This window comes from Vulpes vulpes, chromosome 13, assembly GCF_048418805.1.
Source record: "Vulpes vulpes isolate BD-2025 chromosome 13, VulVul3, whole genome shotgun sequence".
Taxonomy (NCBI): domain Eukaryota; kingdom Metazoa; phylum Chordata; class Mammalia; order Carnivora; family Canidae; genus Vulpes; species Vulpes vulpes.
Genome location: NC_132792.1, coordinates 151853931 through 151876853, shown reverse-complemented (window position 1 = coordinate 151876853; position 22923 = coordinate 151853931). Strand labels below are relative to the sequence as shown.

General features: G+C 46.5%; 1 protein-coding gene and 1 long non-coding RNA gene across 3 annotated transcripts; one reads left to right on the top strand and one right to left on the bottom strand.

Annotated features, from left to right (window-relative positions):
* Positions 1 to 87: 87 nt before the first annotated feature.
* LOC140595008 (uncharacterized) lies at positions 88 to 2596 on the top strand. Its single transcript, XR_011996393.1, has 2 exons — positions 88 to 563; positions 1570 to 2596. It is a non-coding gene; the product is annotated as an uncharacterized lncRNA (long non-coding RNA).
* Positions 1135 to 20777, bottom strand: IRF6 (interferon regulatory factor 6). Of its 2 annotated transcripts, none has more exons than XM_072733352.1 (9): positions 20707 to 20777; positions 16137 to 16220; positions 15409 to 15585; positions 11250 to 11454; positions 9909 to 10037; positions 7328 to 7471; positions 5879 to 6271; positions 5060 to 5178; positions 1135 to 4378 (listed from the first exon to the last, which is right to left on the bottom strand). In XM_072733352.1, exons 3-9 carry the CDS (start codon positions 15580 to 15582, stop codon positions 4154 to 4156), a joined length of 1389 nt encoding a protein of 462 aa, XP_072589453.1. In that variant the 5' UTR covers positions 15583 to 15585; positions 16137 to 16220; positions 20707 to 20777; the 3' UTR covers positions 1135 to 4153. The 2 variants fall into 2 exon arrangements, with proteins under 2 accessions (XP_072589453.1, XP_072589452.1); XM_072733351.1 differs by having other exon boundaries at positions 20562 to 20740.
* Positions 20778 to 22923: the final 2146 nt, after the last annotated feature.

The window sequence follows — 22923 nt, the reverse complement described above, 5'->3', positions numbered from 1 at the left end:
AGTGTGGGCGCCTGCGGCCCGGCCCCTTCCGGCCAGACAGAGGCCGGCCCCGCCCGTCTGCGTCGGAACGGGGGTGGGGCGGGCGGAAGTGCACGAAAGGAGGCGGGGCCTGGCGCGACGGGCCGGCTGCAGCTGCGCTCACGCGGCCTGGCGTCGTGTGTCGTCCGTCGCGGGAGCCGGAGAAGGGCGCGCAACGCGATGACTCCGCTTGTGCCCGGGAAGACGTGCGTCCCCCCCCCCCCAAAACGAAGCCTCCCTCGGGACAAGCCACGTGTTTTGCGGAGTCTCCTCACCTGTGAGTTGGTTGCGTGCTTCGACCGCCTAAATGCTCAATCTGAGAGGACTCGGCCTCTAACCGAGCAGGCTGTGAAGGGCGCGAGTATTATTAATACTCGAGTATTATTCACATTTATTGTGTGTGTCCGTATCACAACGTACGGAATAGATTGAAAAAGAAAAAATTTAAAAAAAAAAAAAAACACTTTGACGGTGCTCAAGTTCGAGGAATTCGGTTTTCTGATTCCACGTGAGAACCGAGCAGAGAGGCGGAGGCTTTCAGTCAGGTGAGAACCAGGTGTTACTCCCCTTAAGGGTTAACACCTCAGAGGCAGAGAAAGGCCCTCTGAGAAAATGGCCCGAATTTATTGAGTTTATTGAATTTATTGCTCCGTGGGCAGAGCAGAGGCAACTGCGGGCTCCCCCACTGGGGGTGTCACTCGCGGCTCCACGTCGGTGCCTCCTGAGAAGGTGGAACCAGCCCCGAAGGAGGGAGGGAGCTCCCGGCCTAACACCCAAGGGAGTCAGAAGCACAGACTAGAAACGAATTCTACGACTTTTTTTTTTTTTGCCTCCCCCCCCCCCACACTCCCCATATTTAATTTTCCCGTGGTCACTAGCAGTAAGTCTATAAAATGAAAGATTTCGTTCAGTTCATTCATTTATTCGAAGAACCAATTACAGTTGACCTTTGCACAACCGCGGGTGGTAGGGAGTGCCCCCCCTCCCCCTCCCCACAGTAGAAACTCTGAATAGGACTTTTAACCACCACCACCACCCCACCCCCCCCCCCAACTTTACTAATCCCCTACTGCTGACCAGAAGCGGTTCTAATAATATAAACAGGCAACACATACGTTTGTTAGAGCAACATCGTATATTGTATTCTTTTACAATAAGGTAACGTAGGGAAAGAGAAAACGTTAAAAAAAAATCTTAAGAAAATACATCTGCCGTACTGTACTATGTTTATCAAGAAACACTTAGCGTAAGTGAGCCTGTAGCAGTGCCAAGTGGTGGTGGTCAAGGATCAGTTCTAGTTGGGAACAGAGCATGTAGCAGACATTGGCAGCAAAGTCCAAGGCACACCATCCCTACCTTCAGGGAGTTTGGGGTCAAATAGGACACAGATGCTGAACAGTTGCAAGGGGACTGATTACTCTGAGAAAGGAAGATATGGGGACATATAAACAGAGGCCTAATTAATTATATGGGGAAAGGGACAAGCCCAGATCCAGCACTTGCCCTCCCAATTTATCCCTAGTGTTCTGGTTTCATTCTGAACTAATCCAGGTTGGCGGAGAACAAACAGAAGAGGTAATGGCATCATCCAAATCCCTTTCCACTCTTAAGCAAGGTGGAGGCAAGGAAGTAGAACACACCAAGAGTCTGTGTGATACAGCCAGCAAAGGAGATAACACTCCAAGGAAGAAACCGCACCTGGTATCTATCTATCCATGAGAACCAGAGAAGGAATACTGAGGGAGACCAGTGGACAGCCTGGCATGCACACTCCCAGCATTTTTTGTGGGTTCTTTTTTTGGGTTTTTGTTGTTGTTGTTGTTTAAGATTTATTTATTATTAGGGAGTGTGCAAGCGGTGTGGAGAAGGGGTGGCAGAAGAAGAGGGAGATGGAGAATCTCAAGCAGCTCCCCACTGAGTATGAAGCCAGATGTGGGGCTCAATCTCATGACCCTGAGATCATGACCTGAACCAAAATCAAGAATCCAACACTTAACCAACAGAGCAACAGAGCCACCCAAGGGCTCCTCTCCCAGCATTCTGAAAATTATTAAAAGAAAAAAAAAAAAACATTGGAAGAAACTGGGCTCTTTAATGAGGACTACATAAAACCACTCCTCCATTCCTCTGGATCTTTGTAAACATTTCATTAGAGTCACATACTACAAGTGTGTGAGCCTTCTTGGCCCTTAAGAATACAATCTTCAACACTTTGCCAGCTCAAATTATCTGGGCCCCCATCAAGAAGGAGAGCGTGGCTATTAGCCTCTCCCATCATAAGGGAGAAGGACTACCCAGATCTAGCAGTTGCCCTCCCAACTTTGAGCTGTGCAGTTACAGAGTGAGCAGACACCAAATGAATCCTTCACGTTACTTGCTCAAAATGACCAAAGAATATAAAGTTTTGGGACGACTGGGTGGCTCAGAGGTTGAGTGCCTGCCCTCTGCCCAGGGCATGATCCTGGAGTCCTGGGATCAAGTCCCACATCGGGCTCCCTTCATGGATCCTGCTTCTCTCTCTGCCTGTGTCTCTGCCTCTCTGTGTCTCTCATGAATAAATAAAATCTTAAAAAATATATATATATAAAGCTTCTATATCTTGCATGTTTCCTGGTCTCTACAAGCCCAACTTCTGCCCCCAGCTGAGCACCTGGCATTTACCCAGATTTCTCCTGGTCATATTTTAGTAACAGCAGATCCCACTACTTACACAGTAGTGTAGAGACTTAGAGACCCTTAGAGACCCTAAAACCACAGCTTACACATTCTAAATAAGTCCCATTGTCAACTGTAACTGAATTGAGCTTATGGTTTTTGAAGCTAGCCTCAGTGTTCAGCTAATTCAACTTCAGTAGCAAGTAGCGGATGGCCCAGTTCAAGGGTAGCACACTAGACATGGGTTTTCTTACAACGGCCTGGCACTGATCGGCATCAGTATTCAAAAGGATTAGGGGCCTGCAACTAGAGATTAACATCTTGTTTTCCATTTAGGTCTTGGAGTTTAAATTCTACTTTTTTTTACGTTTTTTTTTTTTTTTAAGGCAGAAAGGTCAGACACTGAGCAAAAGTTAATAGATAAGACCAGTCTATGACAGCTGTAGCTGCAATGTTCTACAACCAATCATCACCTGAGTAGTTCACACCCAGCTACCTCCACAAGAAGGGAGAAGCATTCACTCTTGTAAAAAAAAAAAAAAAAAAAAAAAATCCAAATGATAATAACACTGGAAAAATTCCCAAACAAGAAGGAATTACCCCTTTTTTAGTGAGGAGTTTGTCCTGCATACCTTGCTCACTCCCGGGTCTTCCTCAAGGAAGAAAAAGAAAGAGCTCTATCCTCTCTGAAAGGTACCACTGAGTTACATACTCTCATCTACCACATGCACAGTGTTATTTGGTGGCAAGGGAAACAACTGACAACCAACTGCAGAATCCCTGGGCCTTCTGTTGACAGATTGCCTTTAGGAGCTCAGTTTATGAGCTTTTCCTCCACGGACCAGGTGACTTTCAGACTTTGGCACCTATTTCTATTTAGATATCAAGCTTGGTTCCTAAGCAACCAGCCAGCTCTCCTCCCTCTCACTTACCCCGTCAGGGAGCCAGCTTACTATACTAGCAGAACAGGTCAAACGGAGATCAATGTTGGACAAATCAGCGCTTGAGGGAACTTTAATGAAAGCAAGAAAAAAATGTGGTGCAAGAACAATGCAGAAGGGTTCTGTTCCAGGCAGTTTTGCCTTGTACAAGTAGAATGAAGTCATCAGGTCAGAGTTTTAACTGGCATTATTTCAGGCATTGTTCCAACCCCTTCATTTTACAATAATGAATCTGAAGCCTAGAGGTTAAATGATTTGGTGGTTCAAGGTCACACCACTGAAGCAGAGCTGCAGCTAGAATGCTGGTGTCTGAAGTCCCAGGCCAAATCTCCTACTATTTTACACTAACATTGGGAGGTTTAAAAAAGAAAGGGGGAATATGAAGGGTGATTTTTCCATAAATTAAATCAACTTCAAAAGCCAGATATGTGGAGGATTGGAGACCACTAACATTGTTAGAAAGAAGAGGTTTTGAAGCTGGTTAAATCTGAATAATAAAAAATATATGTACAGTATTGTAAAAAAGATGGCATTCATGATTACTGGGCTGGCAGAGCAGAGGGTAGTTGCATGCTGGGGGTGGGCTGCATGGGCTGCCAGCTTTCTTGGGTTTGGAGGATGCGGTACAGCTGCTTCAGTTGAGCAACGATGTTATCTTTGATGTCTGGAGTTGAGATCTGCAGGCGGACACTGCCACTGTCAAAGGACCGTGTAAAATCACCAGAAAACATCTCGTAGATCATCCGAGCTACCACTGGAATGACCTGTTCAGGACACAGAGCACACAGGTATCCACTGAAGAAAAGGTATTTTTAAAGAGCAGAGGGGACTCAAGATTATAGAAAGGGTTAGTGAGGCCCTGGGGAAGCCCCCAACTCTTATGTCTAGATACAGGGTATGCCTTTATCTGTCTGGACCATCTTGCCAAGGTTCACTCTAGACCTTGGTTCAAATGAAGGCAAAGACCCTATATCTTTCATCACGTCACATGCCTAAATAAATAGCTGCTTATTTAGTGAGACTTTTACCCACATTACATCTATTGACTATCTTTTTTTACAATCCATAGACCAAACCCAAGTGGTCTTGCTGCCACTTACTAAAATAAGGTTACATCCTTAAAAGTAACTCAAAAGGTTTTTCTAAAAGAGCTGGAAAGGATCCTATCCTGTTAGGTTTCAGCCAAGACTCAAATGTCAGTAAGAGAATGCAAGATAAGTTCTTCACTAAACCTAGCATCTACTATGAGGACCCTGTGTGCTCCAGCCTGATCCTACTTTGATAGGACCTACTTGGTTCTTAAACAAAGCTTGAGTCTGCTACTCTATCTGGTGGGATTAAAATGCACATCGGCTGATGGATCTTTGCTCAGCACAACCCTAGTCCTAGAGGCTGACGCATTCGTAAAAAGGCTAAGAGTTGTTGACACATCCTCATATCCTCACCTGAACCAAGATGAGTTTCCTTTCCAGGGGTTTCCCATCTGGCCATTCTTCCCCAAAGCATAAGTAGATCTCAAATGGTGGCTGCTTCTCTATCTGTCCTTTCTGGTGGGCAATGAGATCTGTAGAAGGTGGAAGAGCAAATTTGGTGTACTGGAGCCATTCCATATCCACTCAGTAAATACCATCTTTTATGGTGTCCAGTGTGGTGGCCACTAGCCACATGTGGTTATTACATTTAAATTAATTAAAATTAAATAGTTTCTTCATCATATGAGTCACATTTATTTATGTGCTCACTAGCTCCATGTGGGCTGTTGTGGACAACACAAATAGAGAACGTTTTTATCATTTCAGAGGGTTCTATTGGACATCACTAAACTAGACCTGGGGTTCAACTGATATTGTGAAATCTATATCTCAGTGTTCTCCCTAAATTTGTCTGCTTGAATTTGCCACTCTGATATTTCCCAAATGAGAAGAGTATATGTTTTGCTGATTATGATGAATTCAGCTTCCAAAGTTAAGGTGGCATTAGTGGCATTTGGTAGTAATGACAAGGCTGTCTCCCTCTTCTGTCACTAAAAGAGTCACAACCAACCTAAAAATAGCTTCCAAGTACATAGCTTTAGAGTGGAATGCCCTTCTTTGTTGCCCAGGCCACTTTCATTTTTCAGAACTAAGGTTCTGTTCTACCTTCACTTCCTCCATGAGTTTTTTTTTATTAAGATCTTTGCAGAGCCAGGAAAGTGGGTAGGTAAGGTGGAAAACCTACTTCTAGGGAGAAGTTCCCAGACACCAACCTTCTGAAAAAAGACTTACCACTAAGGAACGTTTCCAGACAAAATAGTTTGACCTTCTTTTGCCTCTCAATCAGGTTGGGGGCAACAAGTGATGGGGCACATGGCCCAGACCAGTACACCTTGCACTGGCACAGCCTGATGGCATAAATTGCATGACCGCTGACCTCCAGGATCAGTCCTCTGTCCATGACATCTAGCAGTTTACTGGTGAACAACTTCTGCTTCTCATTGGTGATATGCTCTGGCCCTGGGAACTTGACCTGTTCCAGGCTGACAGGACCAAAGAGCTCTTCTTGGTCAGGCATGGGACCCAGGTCGCCATAGAAGAGCCGGCAGCCCTGGGGGTTGCTCACAGTCATGGTTTGCCCGTATTCCTTCCCACGGTACTGAAACTTGATGTCCAGGTCAGTCACTGCAAGTTGAGAGAGGACAGTGAGAATCCTGCTCTAATGCTCTGCCTGTCTATCCCTGAGACTCATGCAAGTCCATCAAGATCAAGCCACTTTTCAGCTAGCATTCAGGAAGGTCACTACCGTAGTTATTCTTCCTACAACAAAGGAAGACCTCAGCCTATCCCTGGAATACTCACTCAAAAGACTGCCTTAAAAGCAGACAGTTCAAGGTCCACATATACTATCTGTTTAATCATTACACCCTAAGTGCTAGAATTTCTTCAAGCAAACTTCTGGGTCCAGTCCCTCATTTACACTGACCGAGTCTTCACATCAGTGGCATTAAAAGGACCCAAAAACTAAGGTATCTGGTTTGGGTCTCGTCTTTAAAGAAACCAGAAGAATAAGGAAAAATGCCAAGCCATCTTGTCTTTTATGAAAATTACACAGCACACACTGTGGATCTGTTCTAATAATTTACCATAAAAGGACACAGTTCACGGCAAAGTAAATTTTCACCCATCAGGTCTCAAATGAACCCTGTAAGACGATCAAAGCTATTAGCCTCTTGGACAAAATACTAGCCCTCACATCCCCATCCTATCCCTACTACCACCATGTATAGTGTGGAAAGGGAGATGAGACAGTGACATTGATTCTTCATTGAGATCAATTTGTGTTCAATTTAGAAAGATTTTTCTCCCTTCCAAAATCCCCTCAAAATCCAAGAAGAATTTTCTTGATCAAATCCATGGCCATTAATCTTCCTATCCCACAACTGGCCTTGTGCCCAGATCCCCTAGCCAAATTGATTAACCTAGGCTTTACACCCACCTAAGAGGTGAGTAACCTAGAGCTACAACCAGTCAGCATCACCTTGGGCAAGCAGACGTGAACTAATGTTTCTTCACTTCTTCCCTGATGATTCATTGGTCAACCAGGAACCAGACACAGAGGCTGCCTATAGGACAGGTAGCTATTCTATACATGGCAAAGAAATAGAAGCAGCAGGTGGGGCAGGGAAGGGACTAGAATAGGAGCTGGAGACCTAGCTAGAAAGATTAAGTCTCACTTACTTGGGAGAGAGCTGATCCACAGCTCTGGAGAGCTATAAAAGGGCTGTATAGGTGTCTGGGGTACATCTATTTCCAGAGGTTCAGTTTTGGGCCACACTGCTTCAGGGCTGCAGTTACCCACACTGGCTGGTGCCATGGGAGAACCTAGAACAGAAGGATGTGGGTGAGCGGGCAGGGGCACCACGCATGTACATCACCTGGATTGGGGCTCTAAAACCCAACAAAGTCAATAGATAAGAGCCAAACACGGGACTATGACTCATTGTGGCAGCCCATCAGTGATCCCCACAACTAACACACACACACACACACAATAAGAAATACAGTTCCCCTGCTTCTACTTCCTAATCATATTAGTTCTCCCATAAAACCTGCATTTGCTGAAGATTATCAGACATGTGAGTTTTTTCTGGGGTTAAATGAGAATGAACATGAATGAAAGGTTCCCTGTTGCAGATTGTGACTCCAGCAATCAAATAGAAATTGGATGTCTTCTTTAAAATGAACTTAATTGGGACGCCTGGGTGGCTCAGCAATTGAGCGTCTGCCTTCGGCCCAGAGCATGATCCTGGAGTCCCGAGATCGAGTCCCACATCGGGCTCCCTGCATGGAACCTGCTTCTCCCTCTGCCTGTGTCTCTGCCTCTCTCTCTCTCTCTCTCTCTCTCTCTCTCTCTCCTCTCTCGAATAAATAAGTAAAATCTTAAAAAAATAAAATAAAATGAACTTAATTGAATTAGCTGATTAGCTTTGAGAGTATAGAAATTCCATTAAAAACAAATACTTTTACATGCACAAAACATCTGGAAGGATACCCAAAAATCTGAAAAGATCACAGTTTCCTCCAGGGAAACTGAACAGGGTTCAGAGACAGAAAGGAAGGAAAACCTTGCAATTATTACCTTTTTGTACCATTATGAATTTTAAACCATGTAAAACCAATACTTATTCAAAAGTATCTGATTAAAGCTTTTAAGAAAGAAAATGAAATACCCATCCTATTTTCCTGCTATTCTCAAAGTTGGCTCACTCCAAAGTCTACAGATTTCTCCTTCTAGCCTCACTTCTTAGGCATCTATTCTTCAACAATTCTTCTTCTGCCCCAACAGCTCTGAAATCATAGAAGTTAATGTTTCTTTGACCCTTTGTGCAGAAGTCTGGTTAAATCTATGTACCTAGTTTACTTTTTTGTTTTTACTTTTTATTTTTAAAGATTTACTTATTATTTGAGAGAGAGAGAAAGAAAAAGCAAGTGCACAAATGAGGGGGGAGGGGATAGAGAAAGAGAGAGAACACGAATCTCAAGCAGATTCTCCACTGAGCCGGGAGCCCAACTTGGGGTTTTATCCCAGGACCCTGAGAAAGAGTTGGATGCCCAACTGACTGAGCCCTCCTACTTTTTTAAGATGTCCCACATCTTCCCAAAAATGATCCAAAGCAACCCATAACATAAGGCCATACAACATTAGCTTTAGTATAATATGAACAGAAACAGGAAATCATGATCCTTGAAATAGGTTGTATCTTTTAAGGGGTGAAAATAACAACGAGTCAGCCAAAGATTTGGGAAAGGATCTCATATTTCCAGATATCCAACTCAAAATCACTAAGTGGGAATATAGCATGTGGCAATATTGACCTGAAATAGCTCAATGATATTTTTCTTTACTCATCACTTGGTTGTAAAGACATAAATGGCAGGTTAAGTGAAGGAGAGCAAGAGGACAGGTAATAAGAGTCATTTCCTGATTCTCAAAGGTAAGGGAATCATCTAGAGTAGGTACTCCAAAATCCCAAAGGAATCATCTTGATAAATTTTCTAAGTGGCACAAGTGTCTCATTTGACCCATAGCAGCCAGATGGAACTAAAAAGGCAGTGACAAGCTTCTCAACTAATGCATGGCATTAGACTAGGAGCATTTCAGTGGACAGTTCAAGTGAAGATGCTGAAGAGCACTTCACCCTGTGTTTGAGCATCCTCAGAATGTGCAATGGAAGAATCAGTGCCTGTTCTGTCACAGTGACCTTCCAACCTCTCCACTCATTTTTCCTGAGATACTGAATTCAAAAAGTCCATAAAAGCAGCAAAACATCTCTTGCAGATAAATTCTATCAAAGCTTAGTATTAAGAGCTGTAGAAACTACAAGTTCCCCCATGATATAGCCTCAGCAGAGTAGACCCTGCTAAGAAAGTGACACGAAATTTATAACAAGGGAAATAGTGGACGAGTTTGCCTATTATCCATCAAAATTATATCTGCACTTGGCCTCAAGGAAATCAGTGAAATTTATGATAACTGATGTATTTGTATGTGGGATTGAGAATTAATTTAAATGTTTAATTTCTCTGAATTATCTGTAAGATTCAGAAGATGTTCTCTATGCCTGGAAGTTGCCCACTGGGATAACTGGACCAGCAAAGTTCCCTTGTCTATGACCTCTACTTGCTAATAGACCAGCAGCTTGACTATAGGGCATGGTCACTGCTCCCCATGCAGTGGGGCCTGAGAGGTCAGCAGTACAAAGTCAAAGCCTGTTCCACCCCCTTCATTCTTCTGTACCACCTACCATCTCCCACTCACCATTGATGTTCAGGAAGGGGAAGGTGTCCTGGATGGGAACATGGTGTTGTGACTGATCGAGCTCATCTTCCTCATCTTCTTCATCTACATCATTATCCTTCTCATCCCAAGGAGCAGATCCAGTGGATCCTAACCAAGAAACAGACACATAAGCCCACAGGTGAGCCCCTGGGGTTGCACGGTCATCCTTGCAGCTGATCCATTGTACATGCTAAGTACCATTAGTACAGACACTCCCTGGGGTTCAGTGTGTACCCTCAATGCCCTAGCCAAAAGGAGTGGGCACCAAAGGTGTATTAACCTCTGGCTCTAACTCCTCCTACTGAGCTCTAATGGCTCTATGTAGGAGTTGCAGACCCTATCCCTTTCCCTAGAAATCTCTTAATTCCTACTGTAAACCTCTTGCTACATGTTAGCATCCCTTTAAAGGACTCAAGGATGCCAACTTCTCCACTTTGTAAGTATAATGTGAGGACAGACCCTTCCCTTTTGGCAGGGCCTCACTAGATTCATTGGAGAACAAGTCTTAATTATTTAGCTCTTGGTATTTACTAAGCGTTAGGTAAATAGGATCAGGTGGTATTCTCTTAGAGAAAGTATCCTACAAATTAAATAATCACTCACCCAACATTTTCAGAGAGAACTTAATAGCTCTTAAATGTCATGTCAATTGAGTCTTACAATAGTCTTTCAAGTAGGCAGGAAAGATGAGAGCCCAGATTTTGCCATTGAAGAAACTGAGGCTTAAAGTTCAAATGACTTGCTTCAATGTCCCACAAGGACCAAAGTGATAAGAGCAAGGTTCAGAACTCAAACCTTCTAAGTTTGTTTTTTGTTTTTTGTTTTTTTTTATTTATGATAGTCACAGAGAGAGAGAGGCAGAGACACAGGCAGAGGGAGAAGCAGGCTCCATGCACTGGGAGCCCGACGTGGGATTCGATCCCGGGTCTCCAGGATCGCGCCCTGGGCCAAAGGCAGGCGCCAAACCGCTGCGCCACCCAGGGATCCCCAAACCTTCTAAGTTTTAATTCCTCCATCTTTAAAACTACTTGGCCTCTCCTCTCAGTGTTGAGTCCCACAGGAAGCTATTCCTGCAGTAGGACTCTATATTCCCTCTACTTTCTCATGCTTTAAGCAGTCAGGCTAGTAACTATTCCCATAAGTGAACGAGACTTTGCTGACTTTACATCTTTTGTTCTCTGGGTCCTTCTTAGGAGAAGAGTTTCTTGCTTTTACCAATCTTAAACTTTGTAAACAATTTTCAAGTCAATTCTCTCTTTAAGAGTCCAACCCAAAACAGGGCTTACTGTCCACCTGTCCCCCCAGCAGCTGGGGCCTCACCTGGGTTAATGATCGACCCCTGAGGCTGGGGGATGTCACACACTTGATATATCTTCACTGGGTTCATGGGTACTTCCTTGGTGCCATCGTACATCAGGTTGAATTCCCTGCTCTTGTTGAGAGCACAGCGAAGCTGGGCCTTCCATTTAGCTGGGTCAGGATCATCCACCCCTTCCTGGTACTTCCCTGTCTCCACAGCCCACGCCTGAGGAACAGGAAACTGCAGTGAATGCCTGTTGTTGCCCAGAAACACTACCATGTGTGCTCACCCTCTCACACACAGACACACATGCAATGTAGACCCCTGCCTGACTGCCCCGCCATCTGAACCCAACTTACACAGCCTGTAGGAAGAAACACCACCCTCAGGACCAGGCCAGGCAGGGCCTGAGGGAAATTAAGCCATATGCAAACACAATCTTTTGAAAGGAGGAGCCTTATCTCAACTGTCAGTGCCAGCACCACCTGTCAAGAATGGCTATAATAAGGGTTGAAAATAAAGAAAAGTCTGGAAAAAATACAGTTCACCCTTGAACAATACAGAGGTCAGAATACCAACCCCTGCACTATCAAAAATCCATATATATAATTTTTGACTTTCTAAAACTTAATTATCTTACTGGTAACAGTAGTTTAACATGTATTTTGTATCTTATATACTATCTTCTTACAATAAAGTAAACTAGAGAAAAGAAAATACTATTAAAAGAATCATAAGAGAAAATATAATTTACGATACTGTATTTATTTAAAAAAAAAAAAATCACAGAAGTAGACCAGTGCAGGGGCACCTGGCTGGCTCAGTCAGAAGCCTGCAGCTTTTGAGCTCCAGGTTGCAAGTTCGGGCCCCACGATGGGTGTAGAGATTACTTAAACAAATAAACTTAAAAATAAATAAGTGGACCTGCACAGTTCCAACCCATGCTGTTCAAGCATCCACTGTATACACTAAAATGCTAATGGTAACTTTGGATAGCAGGATTTCAGGTAATTGGAGGGTGGGGGGCATATTTGACATTAATTACTTATATAATAAGACAAGGGGAGATGGCATGTGATATGAAGAGTTTGGCCTTGCTGTTCCCTCCCTCTACATTCTTCAGTCTGATGGATAAGTAATTGTAGAAAACAAGTGTAGAAAAATAATAGCCTGTAGGAGGGCAGGAAGCATACCCTGGGAGTTCAGCTAAAGGCGGAGGGCCTCATTCAGCTAGTCCCATGTCCAAGTCAACCCACACCTCCTTCCCTTCCCTAGTTCCTCAAAGTCCCACTTCACTGGAAATACTTTGCTGCAAACACCAGGGCCCAGTGGCATGAGCTAAAGCCACTCTGGCTCCTCCTCTCTGATTTTCAGTTTCCAGGTCTAAAGGCATGTAGGTTTCTGCTCCCAGGATATCCCACTCCCCCCCACTGCTAACATATTCTCAGATCTCTATGCTTTCTTCAGGACATTATGTTCTGATGCAGAAAAGGGAGATGTCATTAGCAGAGTACTCAAAACCAGGAAACACACCCCAAACTTGTTCAAGCGAACAGAGCACGTTGTCCAGTCCCAACCCCTGCCTCTGCTTCTGACCTCAAGCTGAAATGGAAAATTTCTGCCCCATCTGTTGAGCTCGCTGATCTCCCTCAGTCCCTATCCCCCAGAGCCTGATGGATCATGAGGAAGTTTCTGCCAATACAAATTTAAATCCTGCTCTTCTGATTCAGGCTCACTTCTTACCATGGCCTCAAGACAGGGGCAGCTGCATTTGTTTTGCAGTAGAGAACGAAGAGGTCTGACAAAGTGGTGCTGCCTGATGTGGCTGTGCAGCCACCGTTCCATCCAGCTCCCTACAAGGGACTGCATCTTCACTGGTCTGCAGTATCTGAGAAGCACATCTCCAGTTGCACCTGGTGGTACCTGACTGCTACCTCACCACATTTCCCTTCCGTTTATCTGATCCCCTGTGCCCACTCCCACTCTGGCCCCACCCAGCTGGCTTGGGCTATGCTGACTTTGGCACAGGTCTACATATTTCTGTGGCTCCCTAAACCCCTGTCCCTCCATGGAGAACAGCCAGACTAACCCAGAACCACAACCCCGGCTTCTTGCTCGCAACACAGTCATTCCCCCTCAGGGCCCACTCAAGATGGTGCAGAGGGCCCAAGGCTGATGCAGCAGGGGGAGGTACCCACCACATGGCAATCAGTGTGATTTATAAACATGACTTATTTAAACCCATTCTGAGTCTTGCTTCTGACTCTCAGGTCACTGTGCAGGTCCCTACTCCTCTTCCAGAAATGGTAATTCACTAGTCCCTCCCCAAACATTATTTCACTCAATTCTCACAACAATCCTGTGAGGCAGGTAAGACTGGTTTCATCCCCATTTTACTGAAGGGGAAGCTAAAGCCCAAAGAGATTATGTGACTTGCTCAAGACCATATATGCAACTGATAGTAGTAGGATTTGAAACCAGGTCCTCCAACTCGCAGTCAGAATGGGGTAGCAGATAGGCTTGGGTTCAAATCCTGACCACACCCCTTACTGGCTGTGTGATTTTGGCAAGTTATTTAGCTCCTCAGAGGCTCAGCCTCTGCATCTACAACATGAGAGTAATACCGAGTTGCCGATAATTAGATCATGGACACGGGATACAGAGCAGGCACTTAAATGCAGGCACTAGCATTTAATGCTAGTGTCCCTCTGCTCCCCTCCCGCCCCCAGATATCCTGCCCAAGGCCTGTCAGAGCTTGGGATCTGTGAAAGCACCCTCACTCTTCTCCTGACTTCCAAGGCCCTCCCCTTAGCATTCCACAAACAGAGATACAGATATAAATAAAACAAGTTTCCTGCAGTCACCTTTTTCTCAAGCCCTAAGCACACAGATCACTCTCGTGAGCAGGGCTTTCAGGAACCAGCCTCTTCCCCCATGGCCAGCCACCCTCAACCACCAACAGCAAATCCATTTTCAGACCAAGGCCACAACCAGAGGCCAGCTGAGCCAGGGCAGGCCCATGCCCCTCTCGATCCCAACTTCAGTAATTGAGTCTGGCTTACAGATGTTTTCCTTATCATTTTCATATAATTGTTTTAAAATTAAAAGCACTCATTTACTTTCTTCCTAAATGATCTCAGGCCAATATTTCTTCTACCTCTTGCATCTATACCTGATATAACTGAGTTGGGTGGAAAACATCTCTGTGATGGCTTGCCTCCTCTGAGGAGTGAGCCCACCTCTTCCGATCCAAGCTCAGCAAGAACCTGAGGCATCAATCTGGGTAGGGACTGGATTTCACTTCTAGCTTCCAGCTTATAGGGGGAAGAAAAGACTAAATTTACTACCTCATGTCTTGGGGATGCAGAAACTAAAGCGACTCATAAGATGGAAGGCTCACCAGCACCGAGAAGTTGGTCTGAAGCAGAGACACAGGGTCCTGAGTTACAAACCACATAATACCTCTCCCCATAACCAGCTTCTCACCTACTTCTTAGGCCAACCTCTAGCTTCACTAAATTTTGTAAAATGCCATATGATTCAATCTTGTTTTCAGCTAAACAAAACAATTCTCATATCAGAGCTATTTTTTATATAAGAAAACATACTTGTAGAATAAAAACTTGTACTAAATCACCTTTAATTTATAAGCAGAAGTCATGGATGGAGCAAGGTATTTTAATATCAAAAGAAAAACATTCAGAGGACCCTCTACACCCAATCTACAGGTTATGTTAGGAGCCTGCTAACACTCAGTAGTTCTGTCCTGGTCTGGAGAGTCATTCCCAGGCCCAAGCACCTCTCTTCATAGCAAGAGCCCTGAGTGAATGAAGAGTGAGAGTCATCTGCTGACCCCTGGGAACTTTTGGAACAACCACATCAATACAATCACTTCCAGTTTAGTCAACTGCACCTGGATCTTTTGGGATGTGAGTTGAGTACCTTCAACCAATACGAAAGAATAAACAGCCTCAAACATTACAGACATGCCCCAGCAAGAGAAATTACTATGCCTAAGTTTGGGCACCCCCTTCATAAACATTCTGATGCATCAGCATTTTGGATGTAGTATATTCCTTGTGCCAAAATAGAAAACAGAACAACAACAACAAAAATCCCAGAAAGTTCTGACGGAACTGGAAAGCATCGCAAGTCAGATTGGTGGAAGAAGTGCTTTACCTTGAAAATGGTATTTTCTTCCTCTTGTTGGGGGCTATGCCGGGTGGCATGTTTCCAGGGAATCTGGAAGCGTTTGGAGTCCCTGTGTAGCCAGATGAGCCCAGGGTACAGGCCACTATCCACCTGGGCCACCAGCCAGGGCTTCAGCCGAACTCTGCGGGGGTGGAGGGCCATGATCTGGGTGGGGGAGGGTAAAGAGTGAGGGAGAGAGCAGGAGAATTAGGCCAGCCTCTGGGAACTTTTCCCAGCCACTGTTCCCGTATGATAGAGCTACAGTTTCATTAGATTACAGCAAAGAAACTAAATATGGGAATAAACTGTGCCAGGTGGGGAAGAAAAGAAAAGAGGTTAAAAGGTTCTTTTGATTCTCATTCCAAAGCCATTTATACTTCATGTTCTAGCCAAATCAGACTTATCATGTAAGTAGATCACATTTCTTCTATTTAAATCCTGAAGCAGAAAAATAAAAAAGATGATGTCATTCCCGCTGGAGCACAGGCTTCCTGAAAAACCAAGGACTTTGGAAGAGAAGTGAAATTGCTCTTTTCAATCTCAGGAGAAGGGAGAAAAAATGTTATGGAAACAGCAAAGATAGGGGCAAGAATTTGAAGCGTACTCTCTTTTTAGACCATGAAAGGCGAATGGGAATATTTTAGTAAGAAATGACACAATCGTGGTGAGAGAGAAGTAGGCAAGGGGTGGGTCCTGGTTCCAAAGTCCTCACTTACAGAGATGAACAGGCAATGTATCCACGGGGATCCGGAGAGCAGGGCCTCAAGTCAGCTTTCCTTTCTCTGGGTCAGCCAAAGACTCTGTACCAAGAAAAGGGGTGTCTGAGTTGGTTATCCACAGGACAATCCAGTGGCTGGGAGAAGACTTGGGAACATAGGGGACAAAGGCTCCGAGGACCCTTCCTTGCACCTGAGTCTGGAAAAGTTCAGGAGCCCTAGAATAATCAAATGCTACAGCTCCTAACCCTGGACTGCTAAATACAATCACATGGCAAGTTCTGCTCTCTGCTCAGCCTCCTCCACCTGGGTCTGTTTATCTCCCCCACCGTGGCTAAAGTGAACCCATTGGCTGCAGGAGCCGGCCTGGGTAAAGTCTGCAATTGATTCTCATAAAAATACCCGGGCATAGCAGATAACATTCGGCAACAGCCAGCACTCACAGCAGCAGACAAAGGCCTGCCCAGATTGGGTGCCTTGAGGAAAAACTGGTCACTACAGAACTATTTGCTTTGGATGTTGTGTTTAGGTTTTTTTTGGTGTTCTCATTTCGTGCTTTACCTAAGGTGAGGCCAGCAAAATCGCATTCACTCAACAAATAACGTGTTCTTCGGCTACTGTGTGTCCAGCACTAATGTCGCTTAGAAAGCACACGGTTTTCATCAGACTCCCTGAAGAAATCCACACTGGAACTGCTCGAGCCCCACAGTGGCCCGAGGAAAGGAAGGTAAATAAGTCACCTTCCCACCCAGGAAGATCCCCACCTGGATCACAGTTCAGAAACCAAACCAGTTGAGTCAGCTGAAGGCTCCCACTCAGAGGAGCTTAGCTGAGGGGGTGGCTCCTAATACCACTTCCTTCCTTCCCCTGCCAGACTCCCAACAAACAGGGAAAACCCAAACCCAACCCGGCTTCTGGCACTTTAAGAGCAAGGCAGGACCTGCTCTCACCTGAGCCTTCTGACCCAATTAACCAGGCTTGCAACTGAAACCTTCCCCCTGGGAGCCCAGCTCACAGTGGGCAGGTAAGGTTGGCATGCAGTATTCAGCTGTCCCCCCAAACCCAACCCCCATGTTCTTGGCCTCATTTAGGTTGTTTTGTAGGGCAGCAAGTCAAGCCATCAGTCAAACTGAGGAAAACATTTACCTTATAAGGAGGAGAGAAATGCATATCCTCCCAAGGGCAAGTTCTACCTCTAAGTCCTATCCTACTGGAAAGGGGATAGAGCAGGGGAAGGACGAATAGGACACCAGGTAGCACATCGGTCAACCTCACGAGGGACTTTTGAGAATTTCTATTGCAGCACCGGTAAGTCCCATGTCTCTGCTTGTCAGACATGTGAAATCCACTTCTTGACGGACCACAGGCTTTGAAGAAAAGGGCTTATCCTCGTTAATCGACAGCTCATCAAGAAAAAATTAAAGCAACCGGGTCAACAGAGGGAACCGCACATAGTGTTAGGGAAGGAGAAGCAGCCACCCGGAGAGATTGATTGTTAAGATCTAGAGCCCTGGGTTCTCAGCATTCTCTCAAGATGGCACTACACCTGAGCAGCCTCGCCCCAGCCTGCCTTGCTCCAAGCCCTACCTCCATCGCTGCTAACCCTCTCCACCTTCTCAAAGTCGCCAAGATCTCCCCCACTTGCCACCACGAGGACTCTAAAAACTGGCAGAGAGGAAATAGTTGGAAGCAACCAAAATAACAGAGGAAGATGGCTTAATTACATACTCACAGGCTGCACTACTAAGGAGCCATTAACGGGGTGTCTGAAGAATTTTTATTGGGTTTGGGGAAATGTTTACAACATGAGGTTAAGGGAGAAAATACAGCATACAATATTGACTGTATAGTAGTATCTCCATCTTGTAAGGTAACATGCACTTGTGTATTGTAAGGTAACATGCACTTGTGTACATATGGCACATACACACACACGGGTAAAAAAAAGGAAAAGAAATAATATACCAAAGTAACAAGACATTCATAATGGTTACTTGTGATAGGATTATGGCTGAATTTTATACTTGTCTAAATATACTTTCGTATAGAATCCACATTTTCCTATAATGATGTTTCAATTTACAATAAAATGGAAAAAAAACTACAAGTTGTATTTCTTTTTAAAAATTTTATTTATTTGAGAAAAAGTGAGAACAAGCAGGAAGAGGGGCAGAGGGTGAAGGAGAAGTAGACTCCCCTCTGAGCAGGGAGCAAAGCAGGGAGCACCAAAAAACAAGGTGCTCGATCCCAGAATCCTGGGATCCTGACCTGAGCCGAACGAAGGTAGATGCTAAACCAACTGAGTCACCCAGTCGCCCCTACAAGTAGTATTTTTTTTAACTACAGGAAGCTAAGACATTTCTCGGCCATATAAAAGATATGTATAGATACAGATAGATATAGATAGGTTTAAAAGATGATGCCCCTCAGCTGCTAAGACCTTGATACCAACAATCCTTCATAACTACATGGACTTTACAAGGTTTTTTTTTTTTTTTTTTAAGATTTTTATTTATTTATCCATAGGAGACACAGCAAGAGAGACAGGCAGAGACACAGGCAGAGGGAGAAACAGGCTCCGTGCAGGGAGCCTGATGTGGGACTCGATCCTGGACCCCAGGATCATGCCCTGGGCCAAAGGCAGACGCCCAACCGCTGAGCCACCCAGGCGTCCCAACTTTACAGTTTTTATATGCACTTTTATTTAACATGTTTGATTTCATCCTCATGATCTGGAAGTAGTACTCTTATCATTCCTATTTTTATAGCTGGTTAATTAAGACACAGAAAAGTGCTTCATCTGGGGCCTGGACCCAACACTCCTGAGTCAGAGTGTGCTGTACTGAATCCTGCCACCGTAGCCTGCCTTCCAAGTCCCTCCTTCCACACACTAAGAGAGTAAACCAAAATACTAACACGATGCCAGCGGCATGAAGAGCCAAGAAGTGGCTAGGGAGGAGGCTGCAAGACACCCACCCCCAAACACACCTAAATCAGAGTTCTCTTTCTAAACACGCTCATCACCCAAATCTCAATGCCCACAGAACTAGGCTAGCGGCCATCACAGTGAAATTCAAGGCCTGTGTCTCCAACAGGTACTTACCCAGCGAAAGAACAAAGATGCTAACCCGTCCACTCCCCTCACACCGGGCCTTGAGCACAGATACTTTCAACCTCCCCAAGGCACTAACTGTTCTCTCTCACACCCACTCCAGGGAGCAGGGCCTTTATAAAACCCTTCACTGCCACCTCTGCAGCCCCTGCCCAGATTCCTTTCCAGGGGCACCACTACCTCAAAGTCGAGATTCGAGATTGGGCTGCTAATGGTTCGGCTCAGAGTAAAACGCCCTTGCCAGGTAGTCCTGCTTTTCCCTTTCCACTGAGGGAACTGAAGACCATCTTCCAAGTTCCCCCACCTTTCCTCCATTTAGTTTAGCCCTGCTTGGAGGTGAATTCCAAGTCTCTAGCCATAATTCCCATGCCCTTCCTCCCTGCTGGATTGAAGTTGGGGGCTGGTGAGAGGGAGCCACAAGGTACTGGGTGCTGCTGTCATGCATTACGCACACACCTCAAACTAATCTAGTCTCCTGGGTCAGCACCAGCCTTCACCAACTCCTACACAAGCACCTTCTCCCTCTCTCTCCCTTCTCCGGGCTTGATGTTTTTGACATCCCCTAGGAAAGCAGGGTTGGGACAGAGATGACCTCCCTACTGCAAAGCAGGCTCCCTGTAAAGAGTGGCACCCGGGGCCTCCTTTCCAGTTGGGCCTAGGAGACTTTCCCCATTTTTCCACACCCACCCTCCATCCCCTTCAGGCGAAGAGGGCCTCACCCCCAGAGCAACCACACCCAGGGCCACCCTCCCCAGCGTCAAGCTTGGCTACTTGGAAATCCAAGGGTGTCTCCCAGGCCCAAGGCAGGAGCCTGACTGCATTAAACAAACTCAAGGGGGAAAAAAGAAACTAAACTAAACAAAACTGGCTAAAGCTCCTGGCCGCCCCTACCCCACATTTCTCCAACACCCACCAGGACTAAGGGCCTGCAGGCCTGGGAAATTCCCTCTTTGGGACACCGGGGCCAGCGGCCGAGCAAGACCGGAGGAGGGGAGGCGCCGGAGCTCCGTCCCGGTGTAGGGGTAGGGGTAGGGGTAGGGGCGGAGAGCAGCGCACTCCGGGAGGGCAGGGAGGGAAAGGCGGTAGACAGCGAAGTGTGGGGTCGGGGGTGGGGGCGGCCACTTCGGGGCTAGCACCGCCCCAGAGCTCCCTAAAGCCAGGCGACAGCCACCCCACCCCAGGGGGTCTCCCCAAACAGGCTGTCCCCAAAGCAAGGTTCCTAACCCCGAACTCGGCGGGCGGGTGTGTCCCCAACCGCCCCCACCCCCCCGCCCCCACTTCCGAAGCTAGAGCTCAGAAGTTAGCGTCCTCACCTCTTCTCGATCCGGCTACCTCCGCCCCGTCCCCAGCTACGATCACCCGGCGCCACCGCTGTCCTCGAGCGGCCGGGGAAGCAACAGCCCGCCCGGCGCAGCCCGCGACTCCGAGCGCCGCTCCCCGGCCCGCCCCGGCGCTTACCTGCCCGGCCCAGGTGCGCCGAGCGCACGTCAGCGCCTCGCCCCGGGACGCCACCGCCCCCTCCGCCGCCCGGCCCCGCCCCCCAGGTGCGGCCCCGCCCCCTCGCGGCGAGGATTGGCGGGTCGCGGGAAACGGGATACTCCGCGTTCCTGGGCGGTGCTGGGGGGTGCTGGGGGGTGCTGGGGGGTGCTGGGGGGTGCTGGGCCCTCCCCACCCGGCTCTGGGGCTCTTAACCCCGGGCCGAGAGAATTCCCCGAGTCGGTCTGGACCTCGTTGTGCCTCTGGGCTGGTGGTCTTGGACCCTGGAAGCGACTGGGAGGTCAGATCGAAGCCCAAAGGGTGCCTCCCCTTTCCTCATGCCCCATAGTCACCCTGCAGTGTGGAGACAGTTAACCTACAAATCAGGGTTTAGAGTAGGGCTGGCCCTGCTACTACTACCTGTGGGCCTGTAAGTAAGTGAGTGGATTCTAGAACAGGGACTCAGGACACCTGGTCCCCTTTGGGGGGGATGCGGGGTGGGGGGAAGCCCTATGGCTTCCAGGGCAGGAATTGCACCTTTATTCTGCTTCTTACCCAAGTGTGAGTTACTTGGCTTCTTGGTCTCACTTTTCTCCTATTCAATGAGAATAATATTTCCTACCTTTTCCAATCGTTATCCCGTAATGATTAGAAGCATGGCCTCTGGAGCTAACTGTTGGGATCCAAACCCCAGCTCCCTCCCTCAGTTACTACATACAGACTTGGGAAAGTTTCAAAACTCTCTGGGCCTCAGGGTCCTATCTGTGCAACGCGGTAAATAATAGTACCCACCTCAAAGTACCCACCTCAAAGGGGTGTTGTTGGAGTTCAGTAATTTGCCTCATACAAAGTATTTGGAGCAGTATTTTGGCACTTACTGAGGGATATATATAAATACTTGAAATTTTTGTATAAGGCTAGAAAAAGCATGTAGACAGTGTCTCACAGAATAAGGTGACATTTCCTGTTATTACCTGAAATTCAAGGCCTGTATGTCTCCTGTTTGATGAGAGCTCCCTCTCCTTTCCCCACTACAGTGAACCCCAGTCCTTGTAGAGTACATGCTCACAGTGAGCTGTGTCCCAGCACTTGAGACCCTGAAGCACTGAGCTGTCACAGGTAGGAAGGGGCATAGGCAGGGCAGGGCACTAAGGTTTGGGGGTTGAGAGCAAAGACAGAGACCATGAAAGAGTGGTGTTATGGTTGAGTTGTGTCCTCTCTCAATTCAGATGTTGAAATCCCACAGCCCCCAATGCCTCAGAATGTGACCTTACTTGGACATTGAGTCTTTACAGAGGTGATCCAGTTAAAATGAGGTCTTTAGAGTGGGCCTTAATCAATGATGACTGGTGTCCTTATTGAAAAAGGGAAATTTGGACACAGAGGCAGACAGACACAGAGGGAAGATGATGTGAAGAAACGCAGGGAGAAGATGACCATCTACAAGCCAGAGAGAGAGGCCTGGAACAGACCCTTCCTTCAGAGCCCTCAGAAGGATCCAACCTTAGTGACACCTTGATTTTGGACTTCCAGCCTACAGAACTGTGAGACAAGACATTTCTGTTGCTTAAGCTACCGAGACCATAGTAGTTTCACCAGCCCAGGTGAAAGTGCAGGTGTGTTGGAGAACTCCAGATTGGAATCATGTGAACTTGATTCTTAGTGCCAGTTCAGTTAGGGACATAACCAGCAGAGCCTAGGAAGATAGCAGGTCCCCAAGCCTGATTTAGCCAGCTTCTAGCTGGTGATCGCTCTTCCCTTCATGAGGGGAAGGACTATCTCATCAATGCGGCCCGCTCTTTACTGCTGATGAGTTCAGGCAGCGTCTCCCATTTGGCCCAGGGCTTGGCTCTTGAGACCAAGCAAACAGTCCACTGCAGGTGTGTGTGAGGGGTGGGGGGAAGACCACCAGGAAAGCATCATTTCAAGGGAGCCAAAAGCCCTATGTCATACAAGCATGAGCCCACACACAGGCATTCACTTGTGCATTGGCAGAAATCCCCCAAACTACCGTGATTTCTTAAAGATTTTCTTTAGAAGACATGTTAGAATCAGAAAATTCAGGCTGGGAGGACCCTTCTAGTCCTCTAGTCTGAGGGTAGAACTGGCTTAGAGATGTTTGCTTGACCCACACAGTATTTTAAACACCAGGAGATTTCACGTAAACATGCATATTTTCAGCATCTCTTGAAGAGTCAA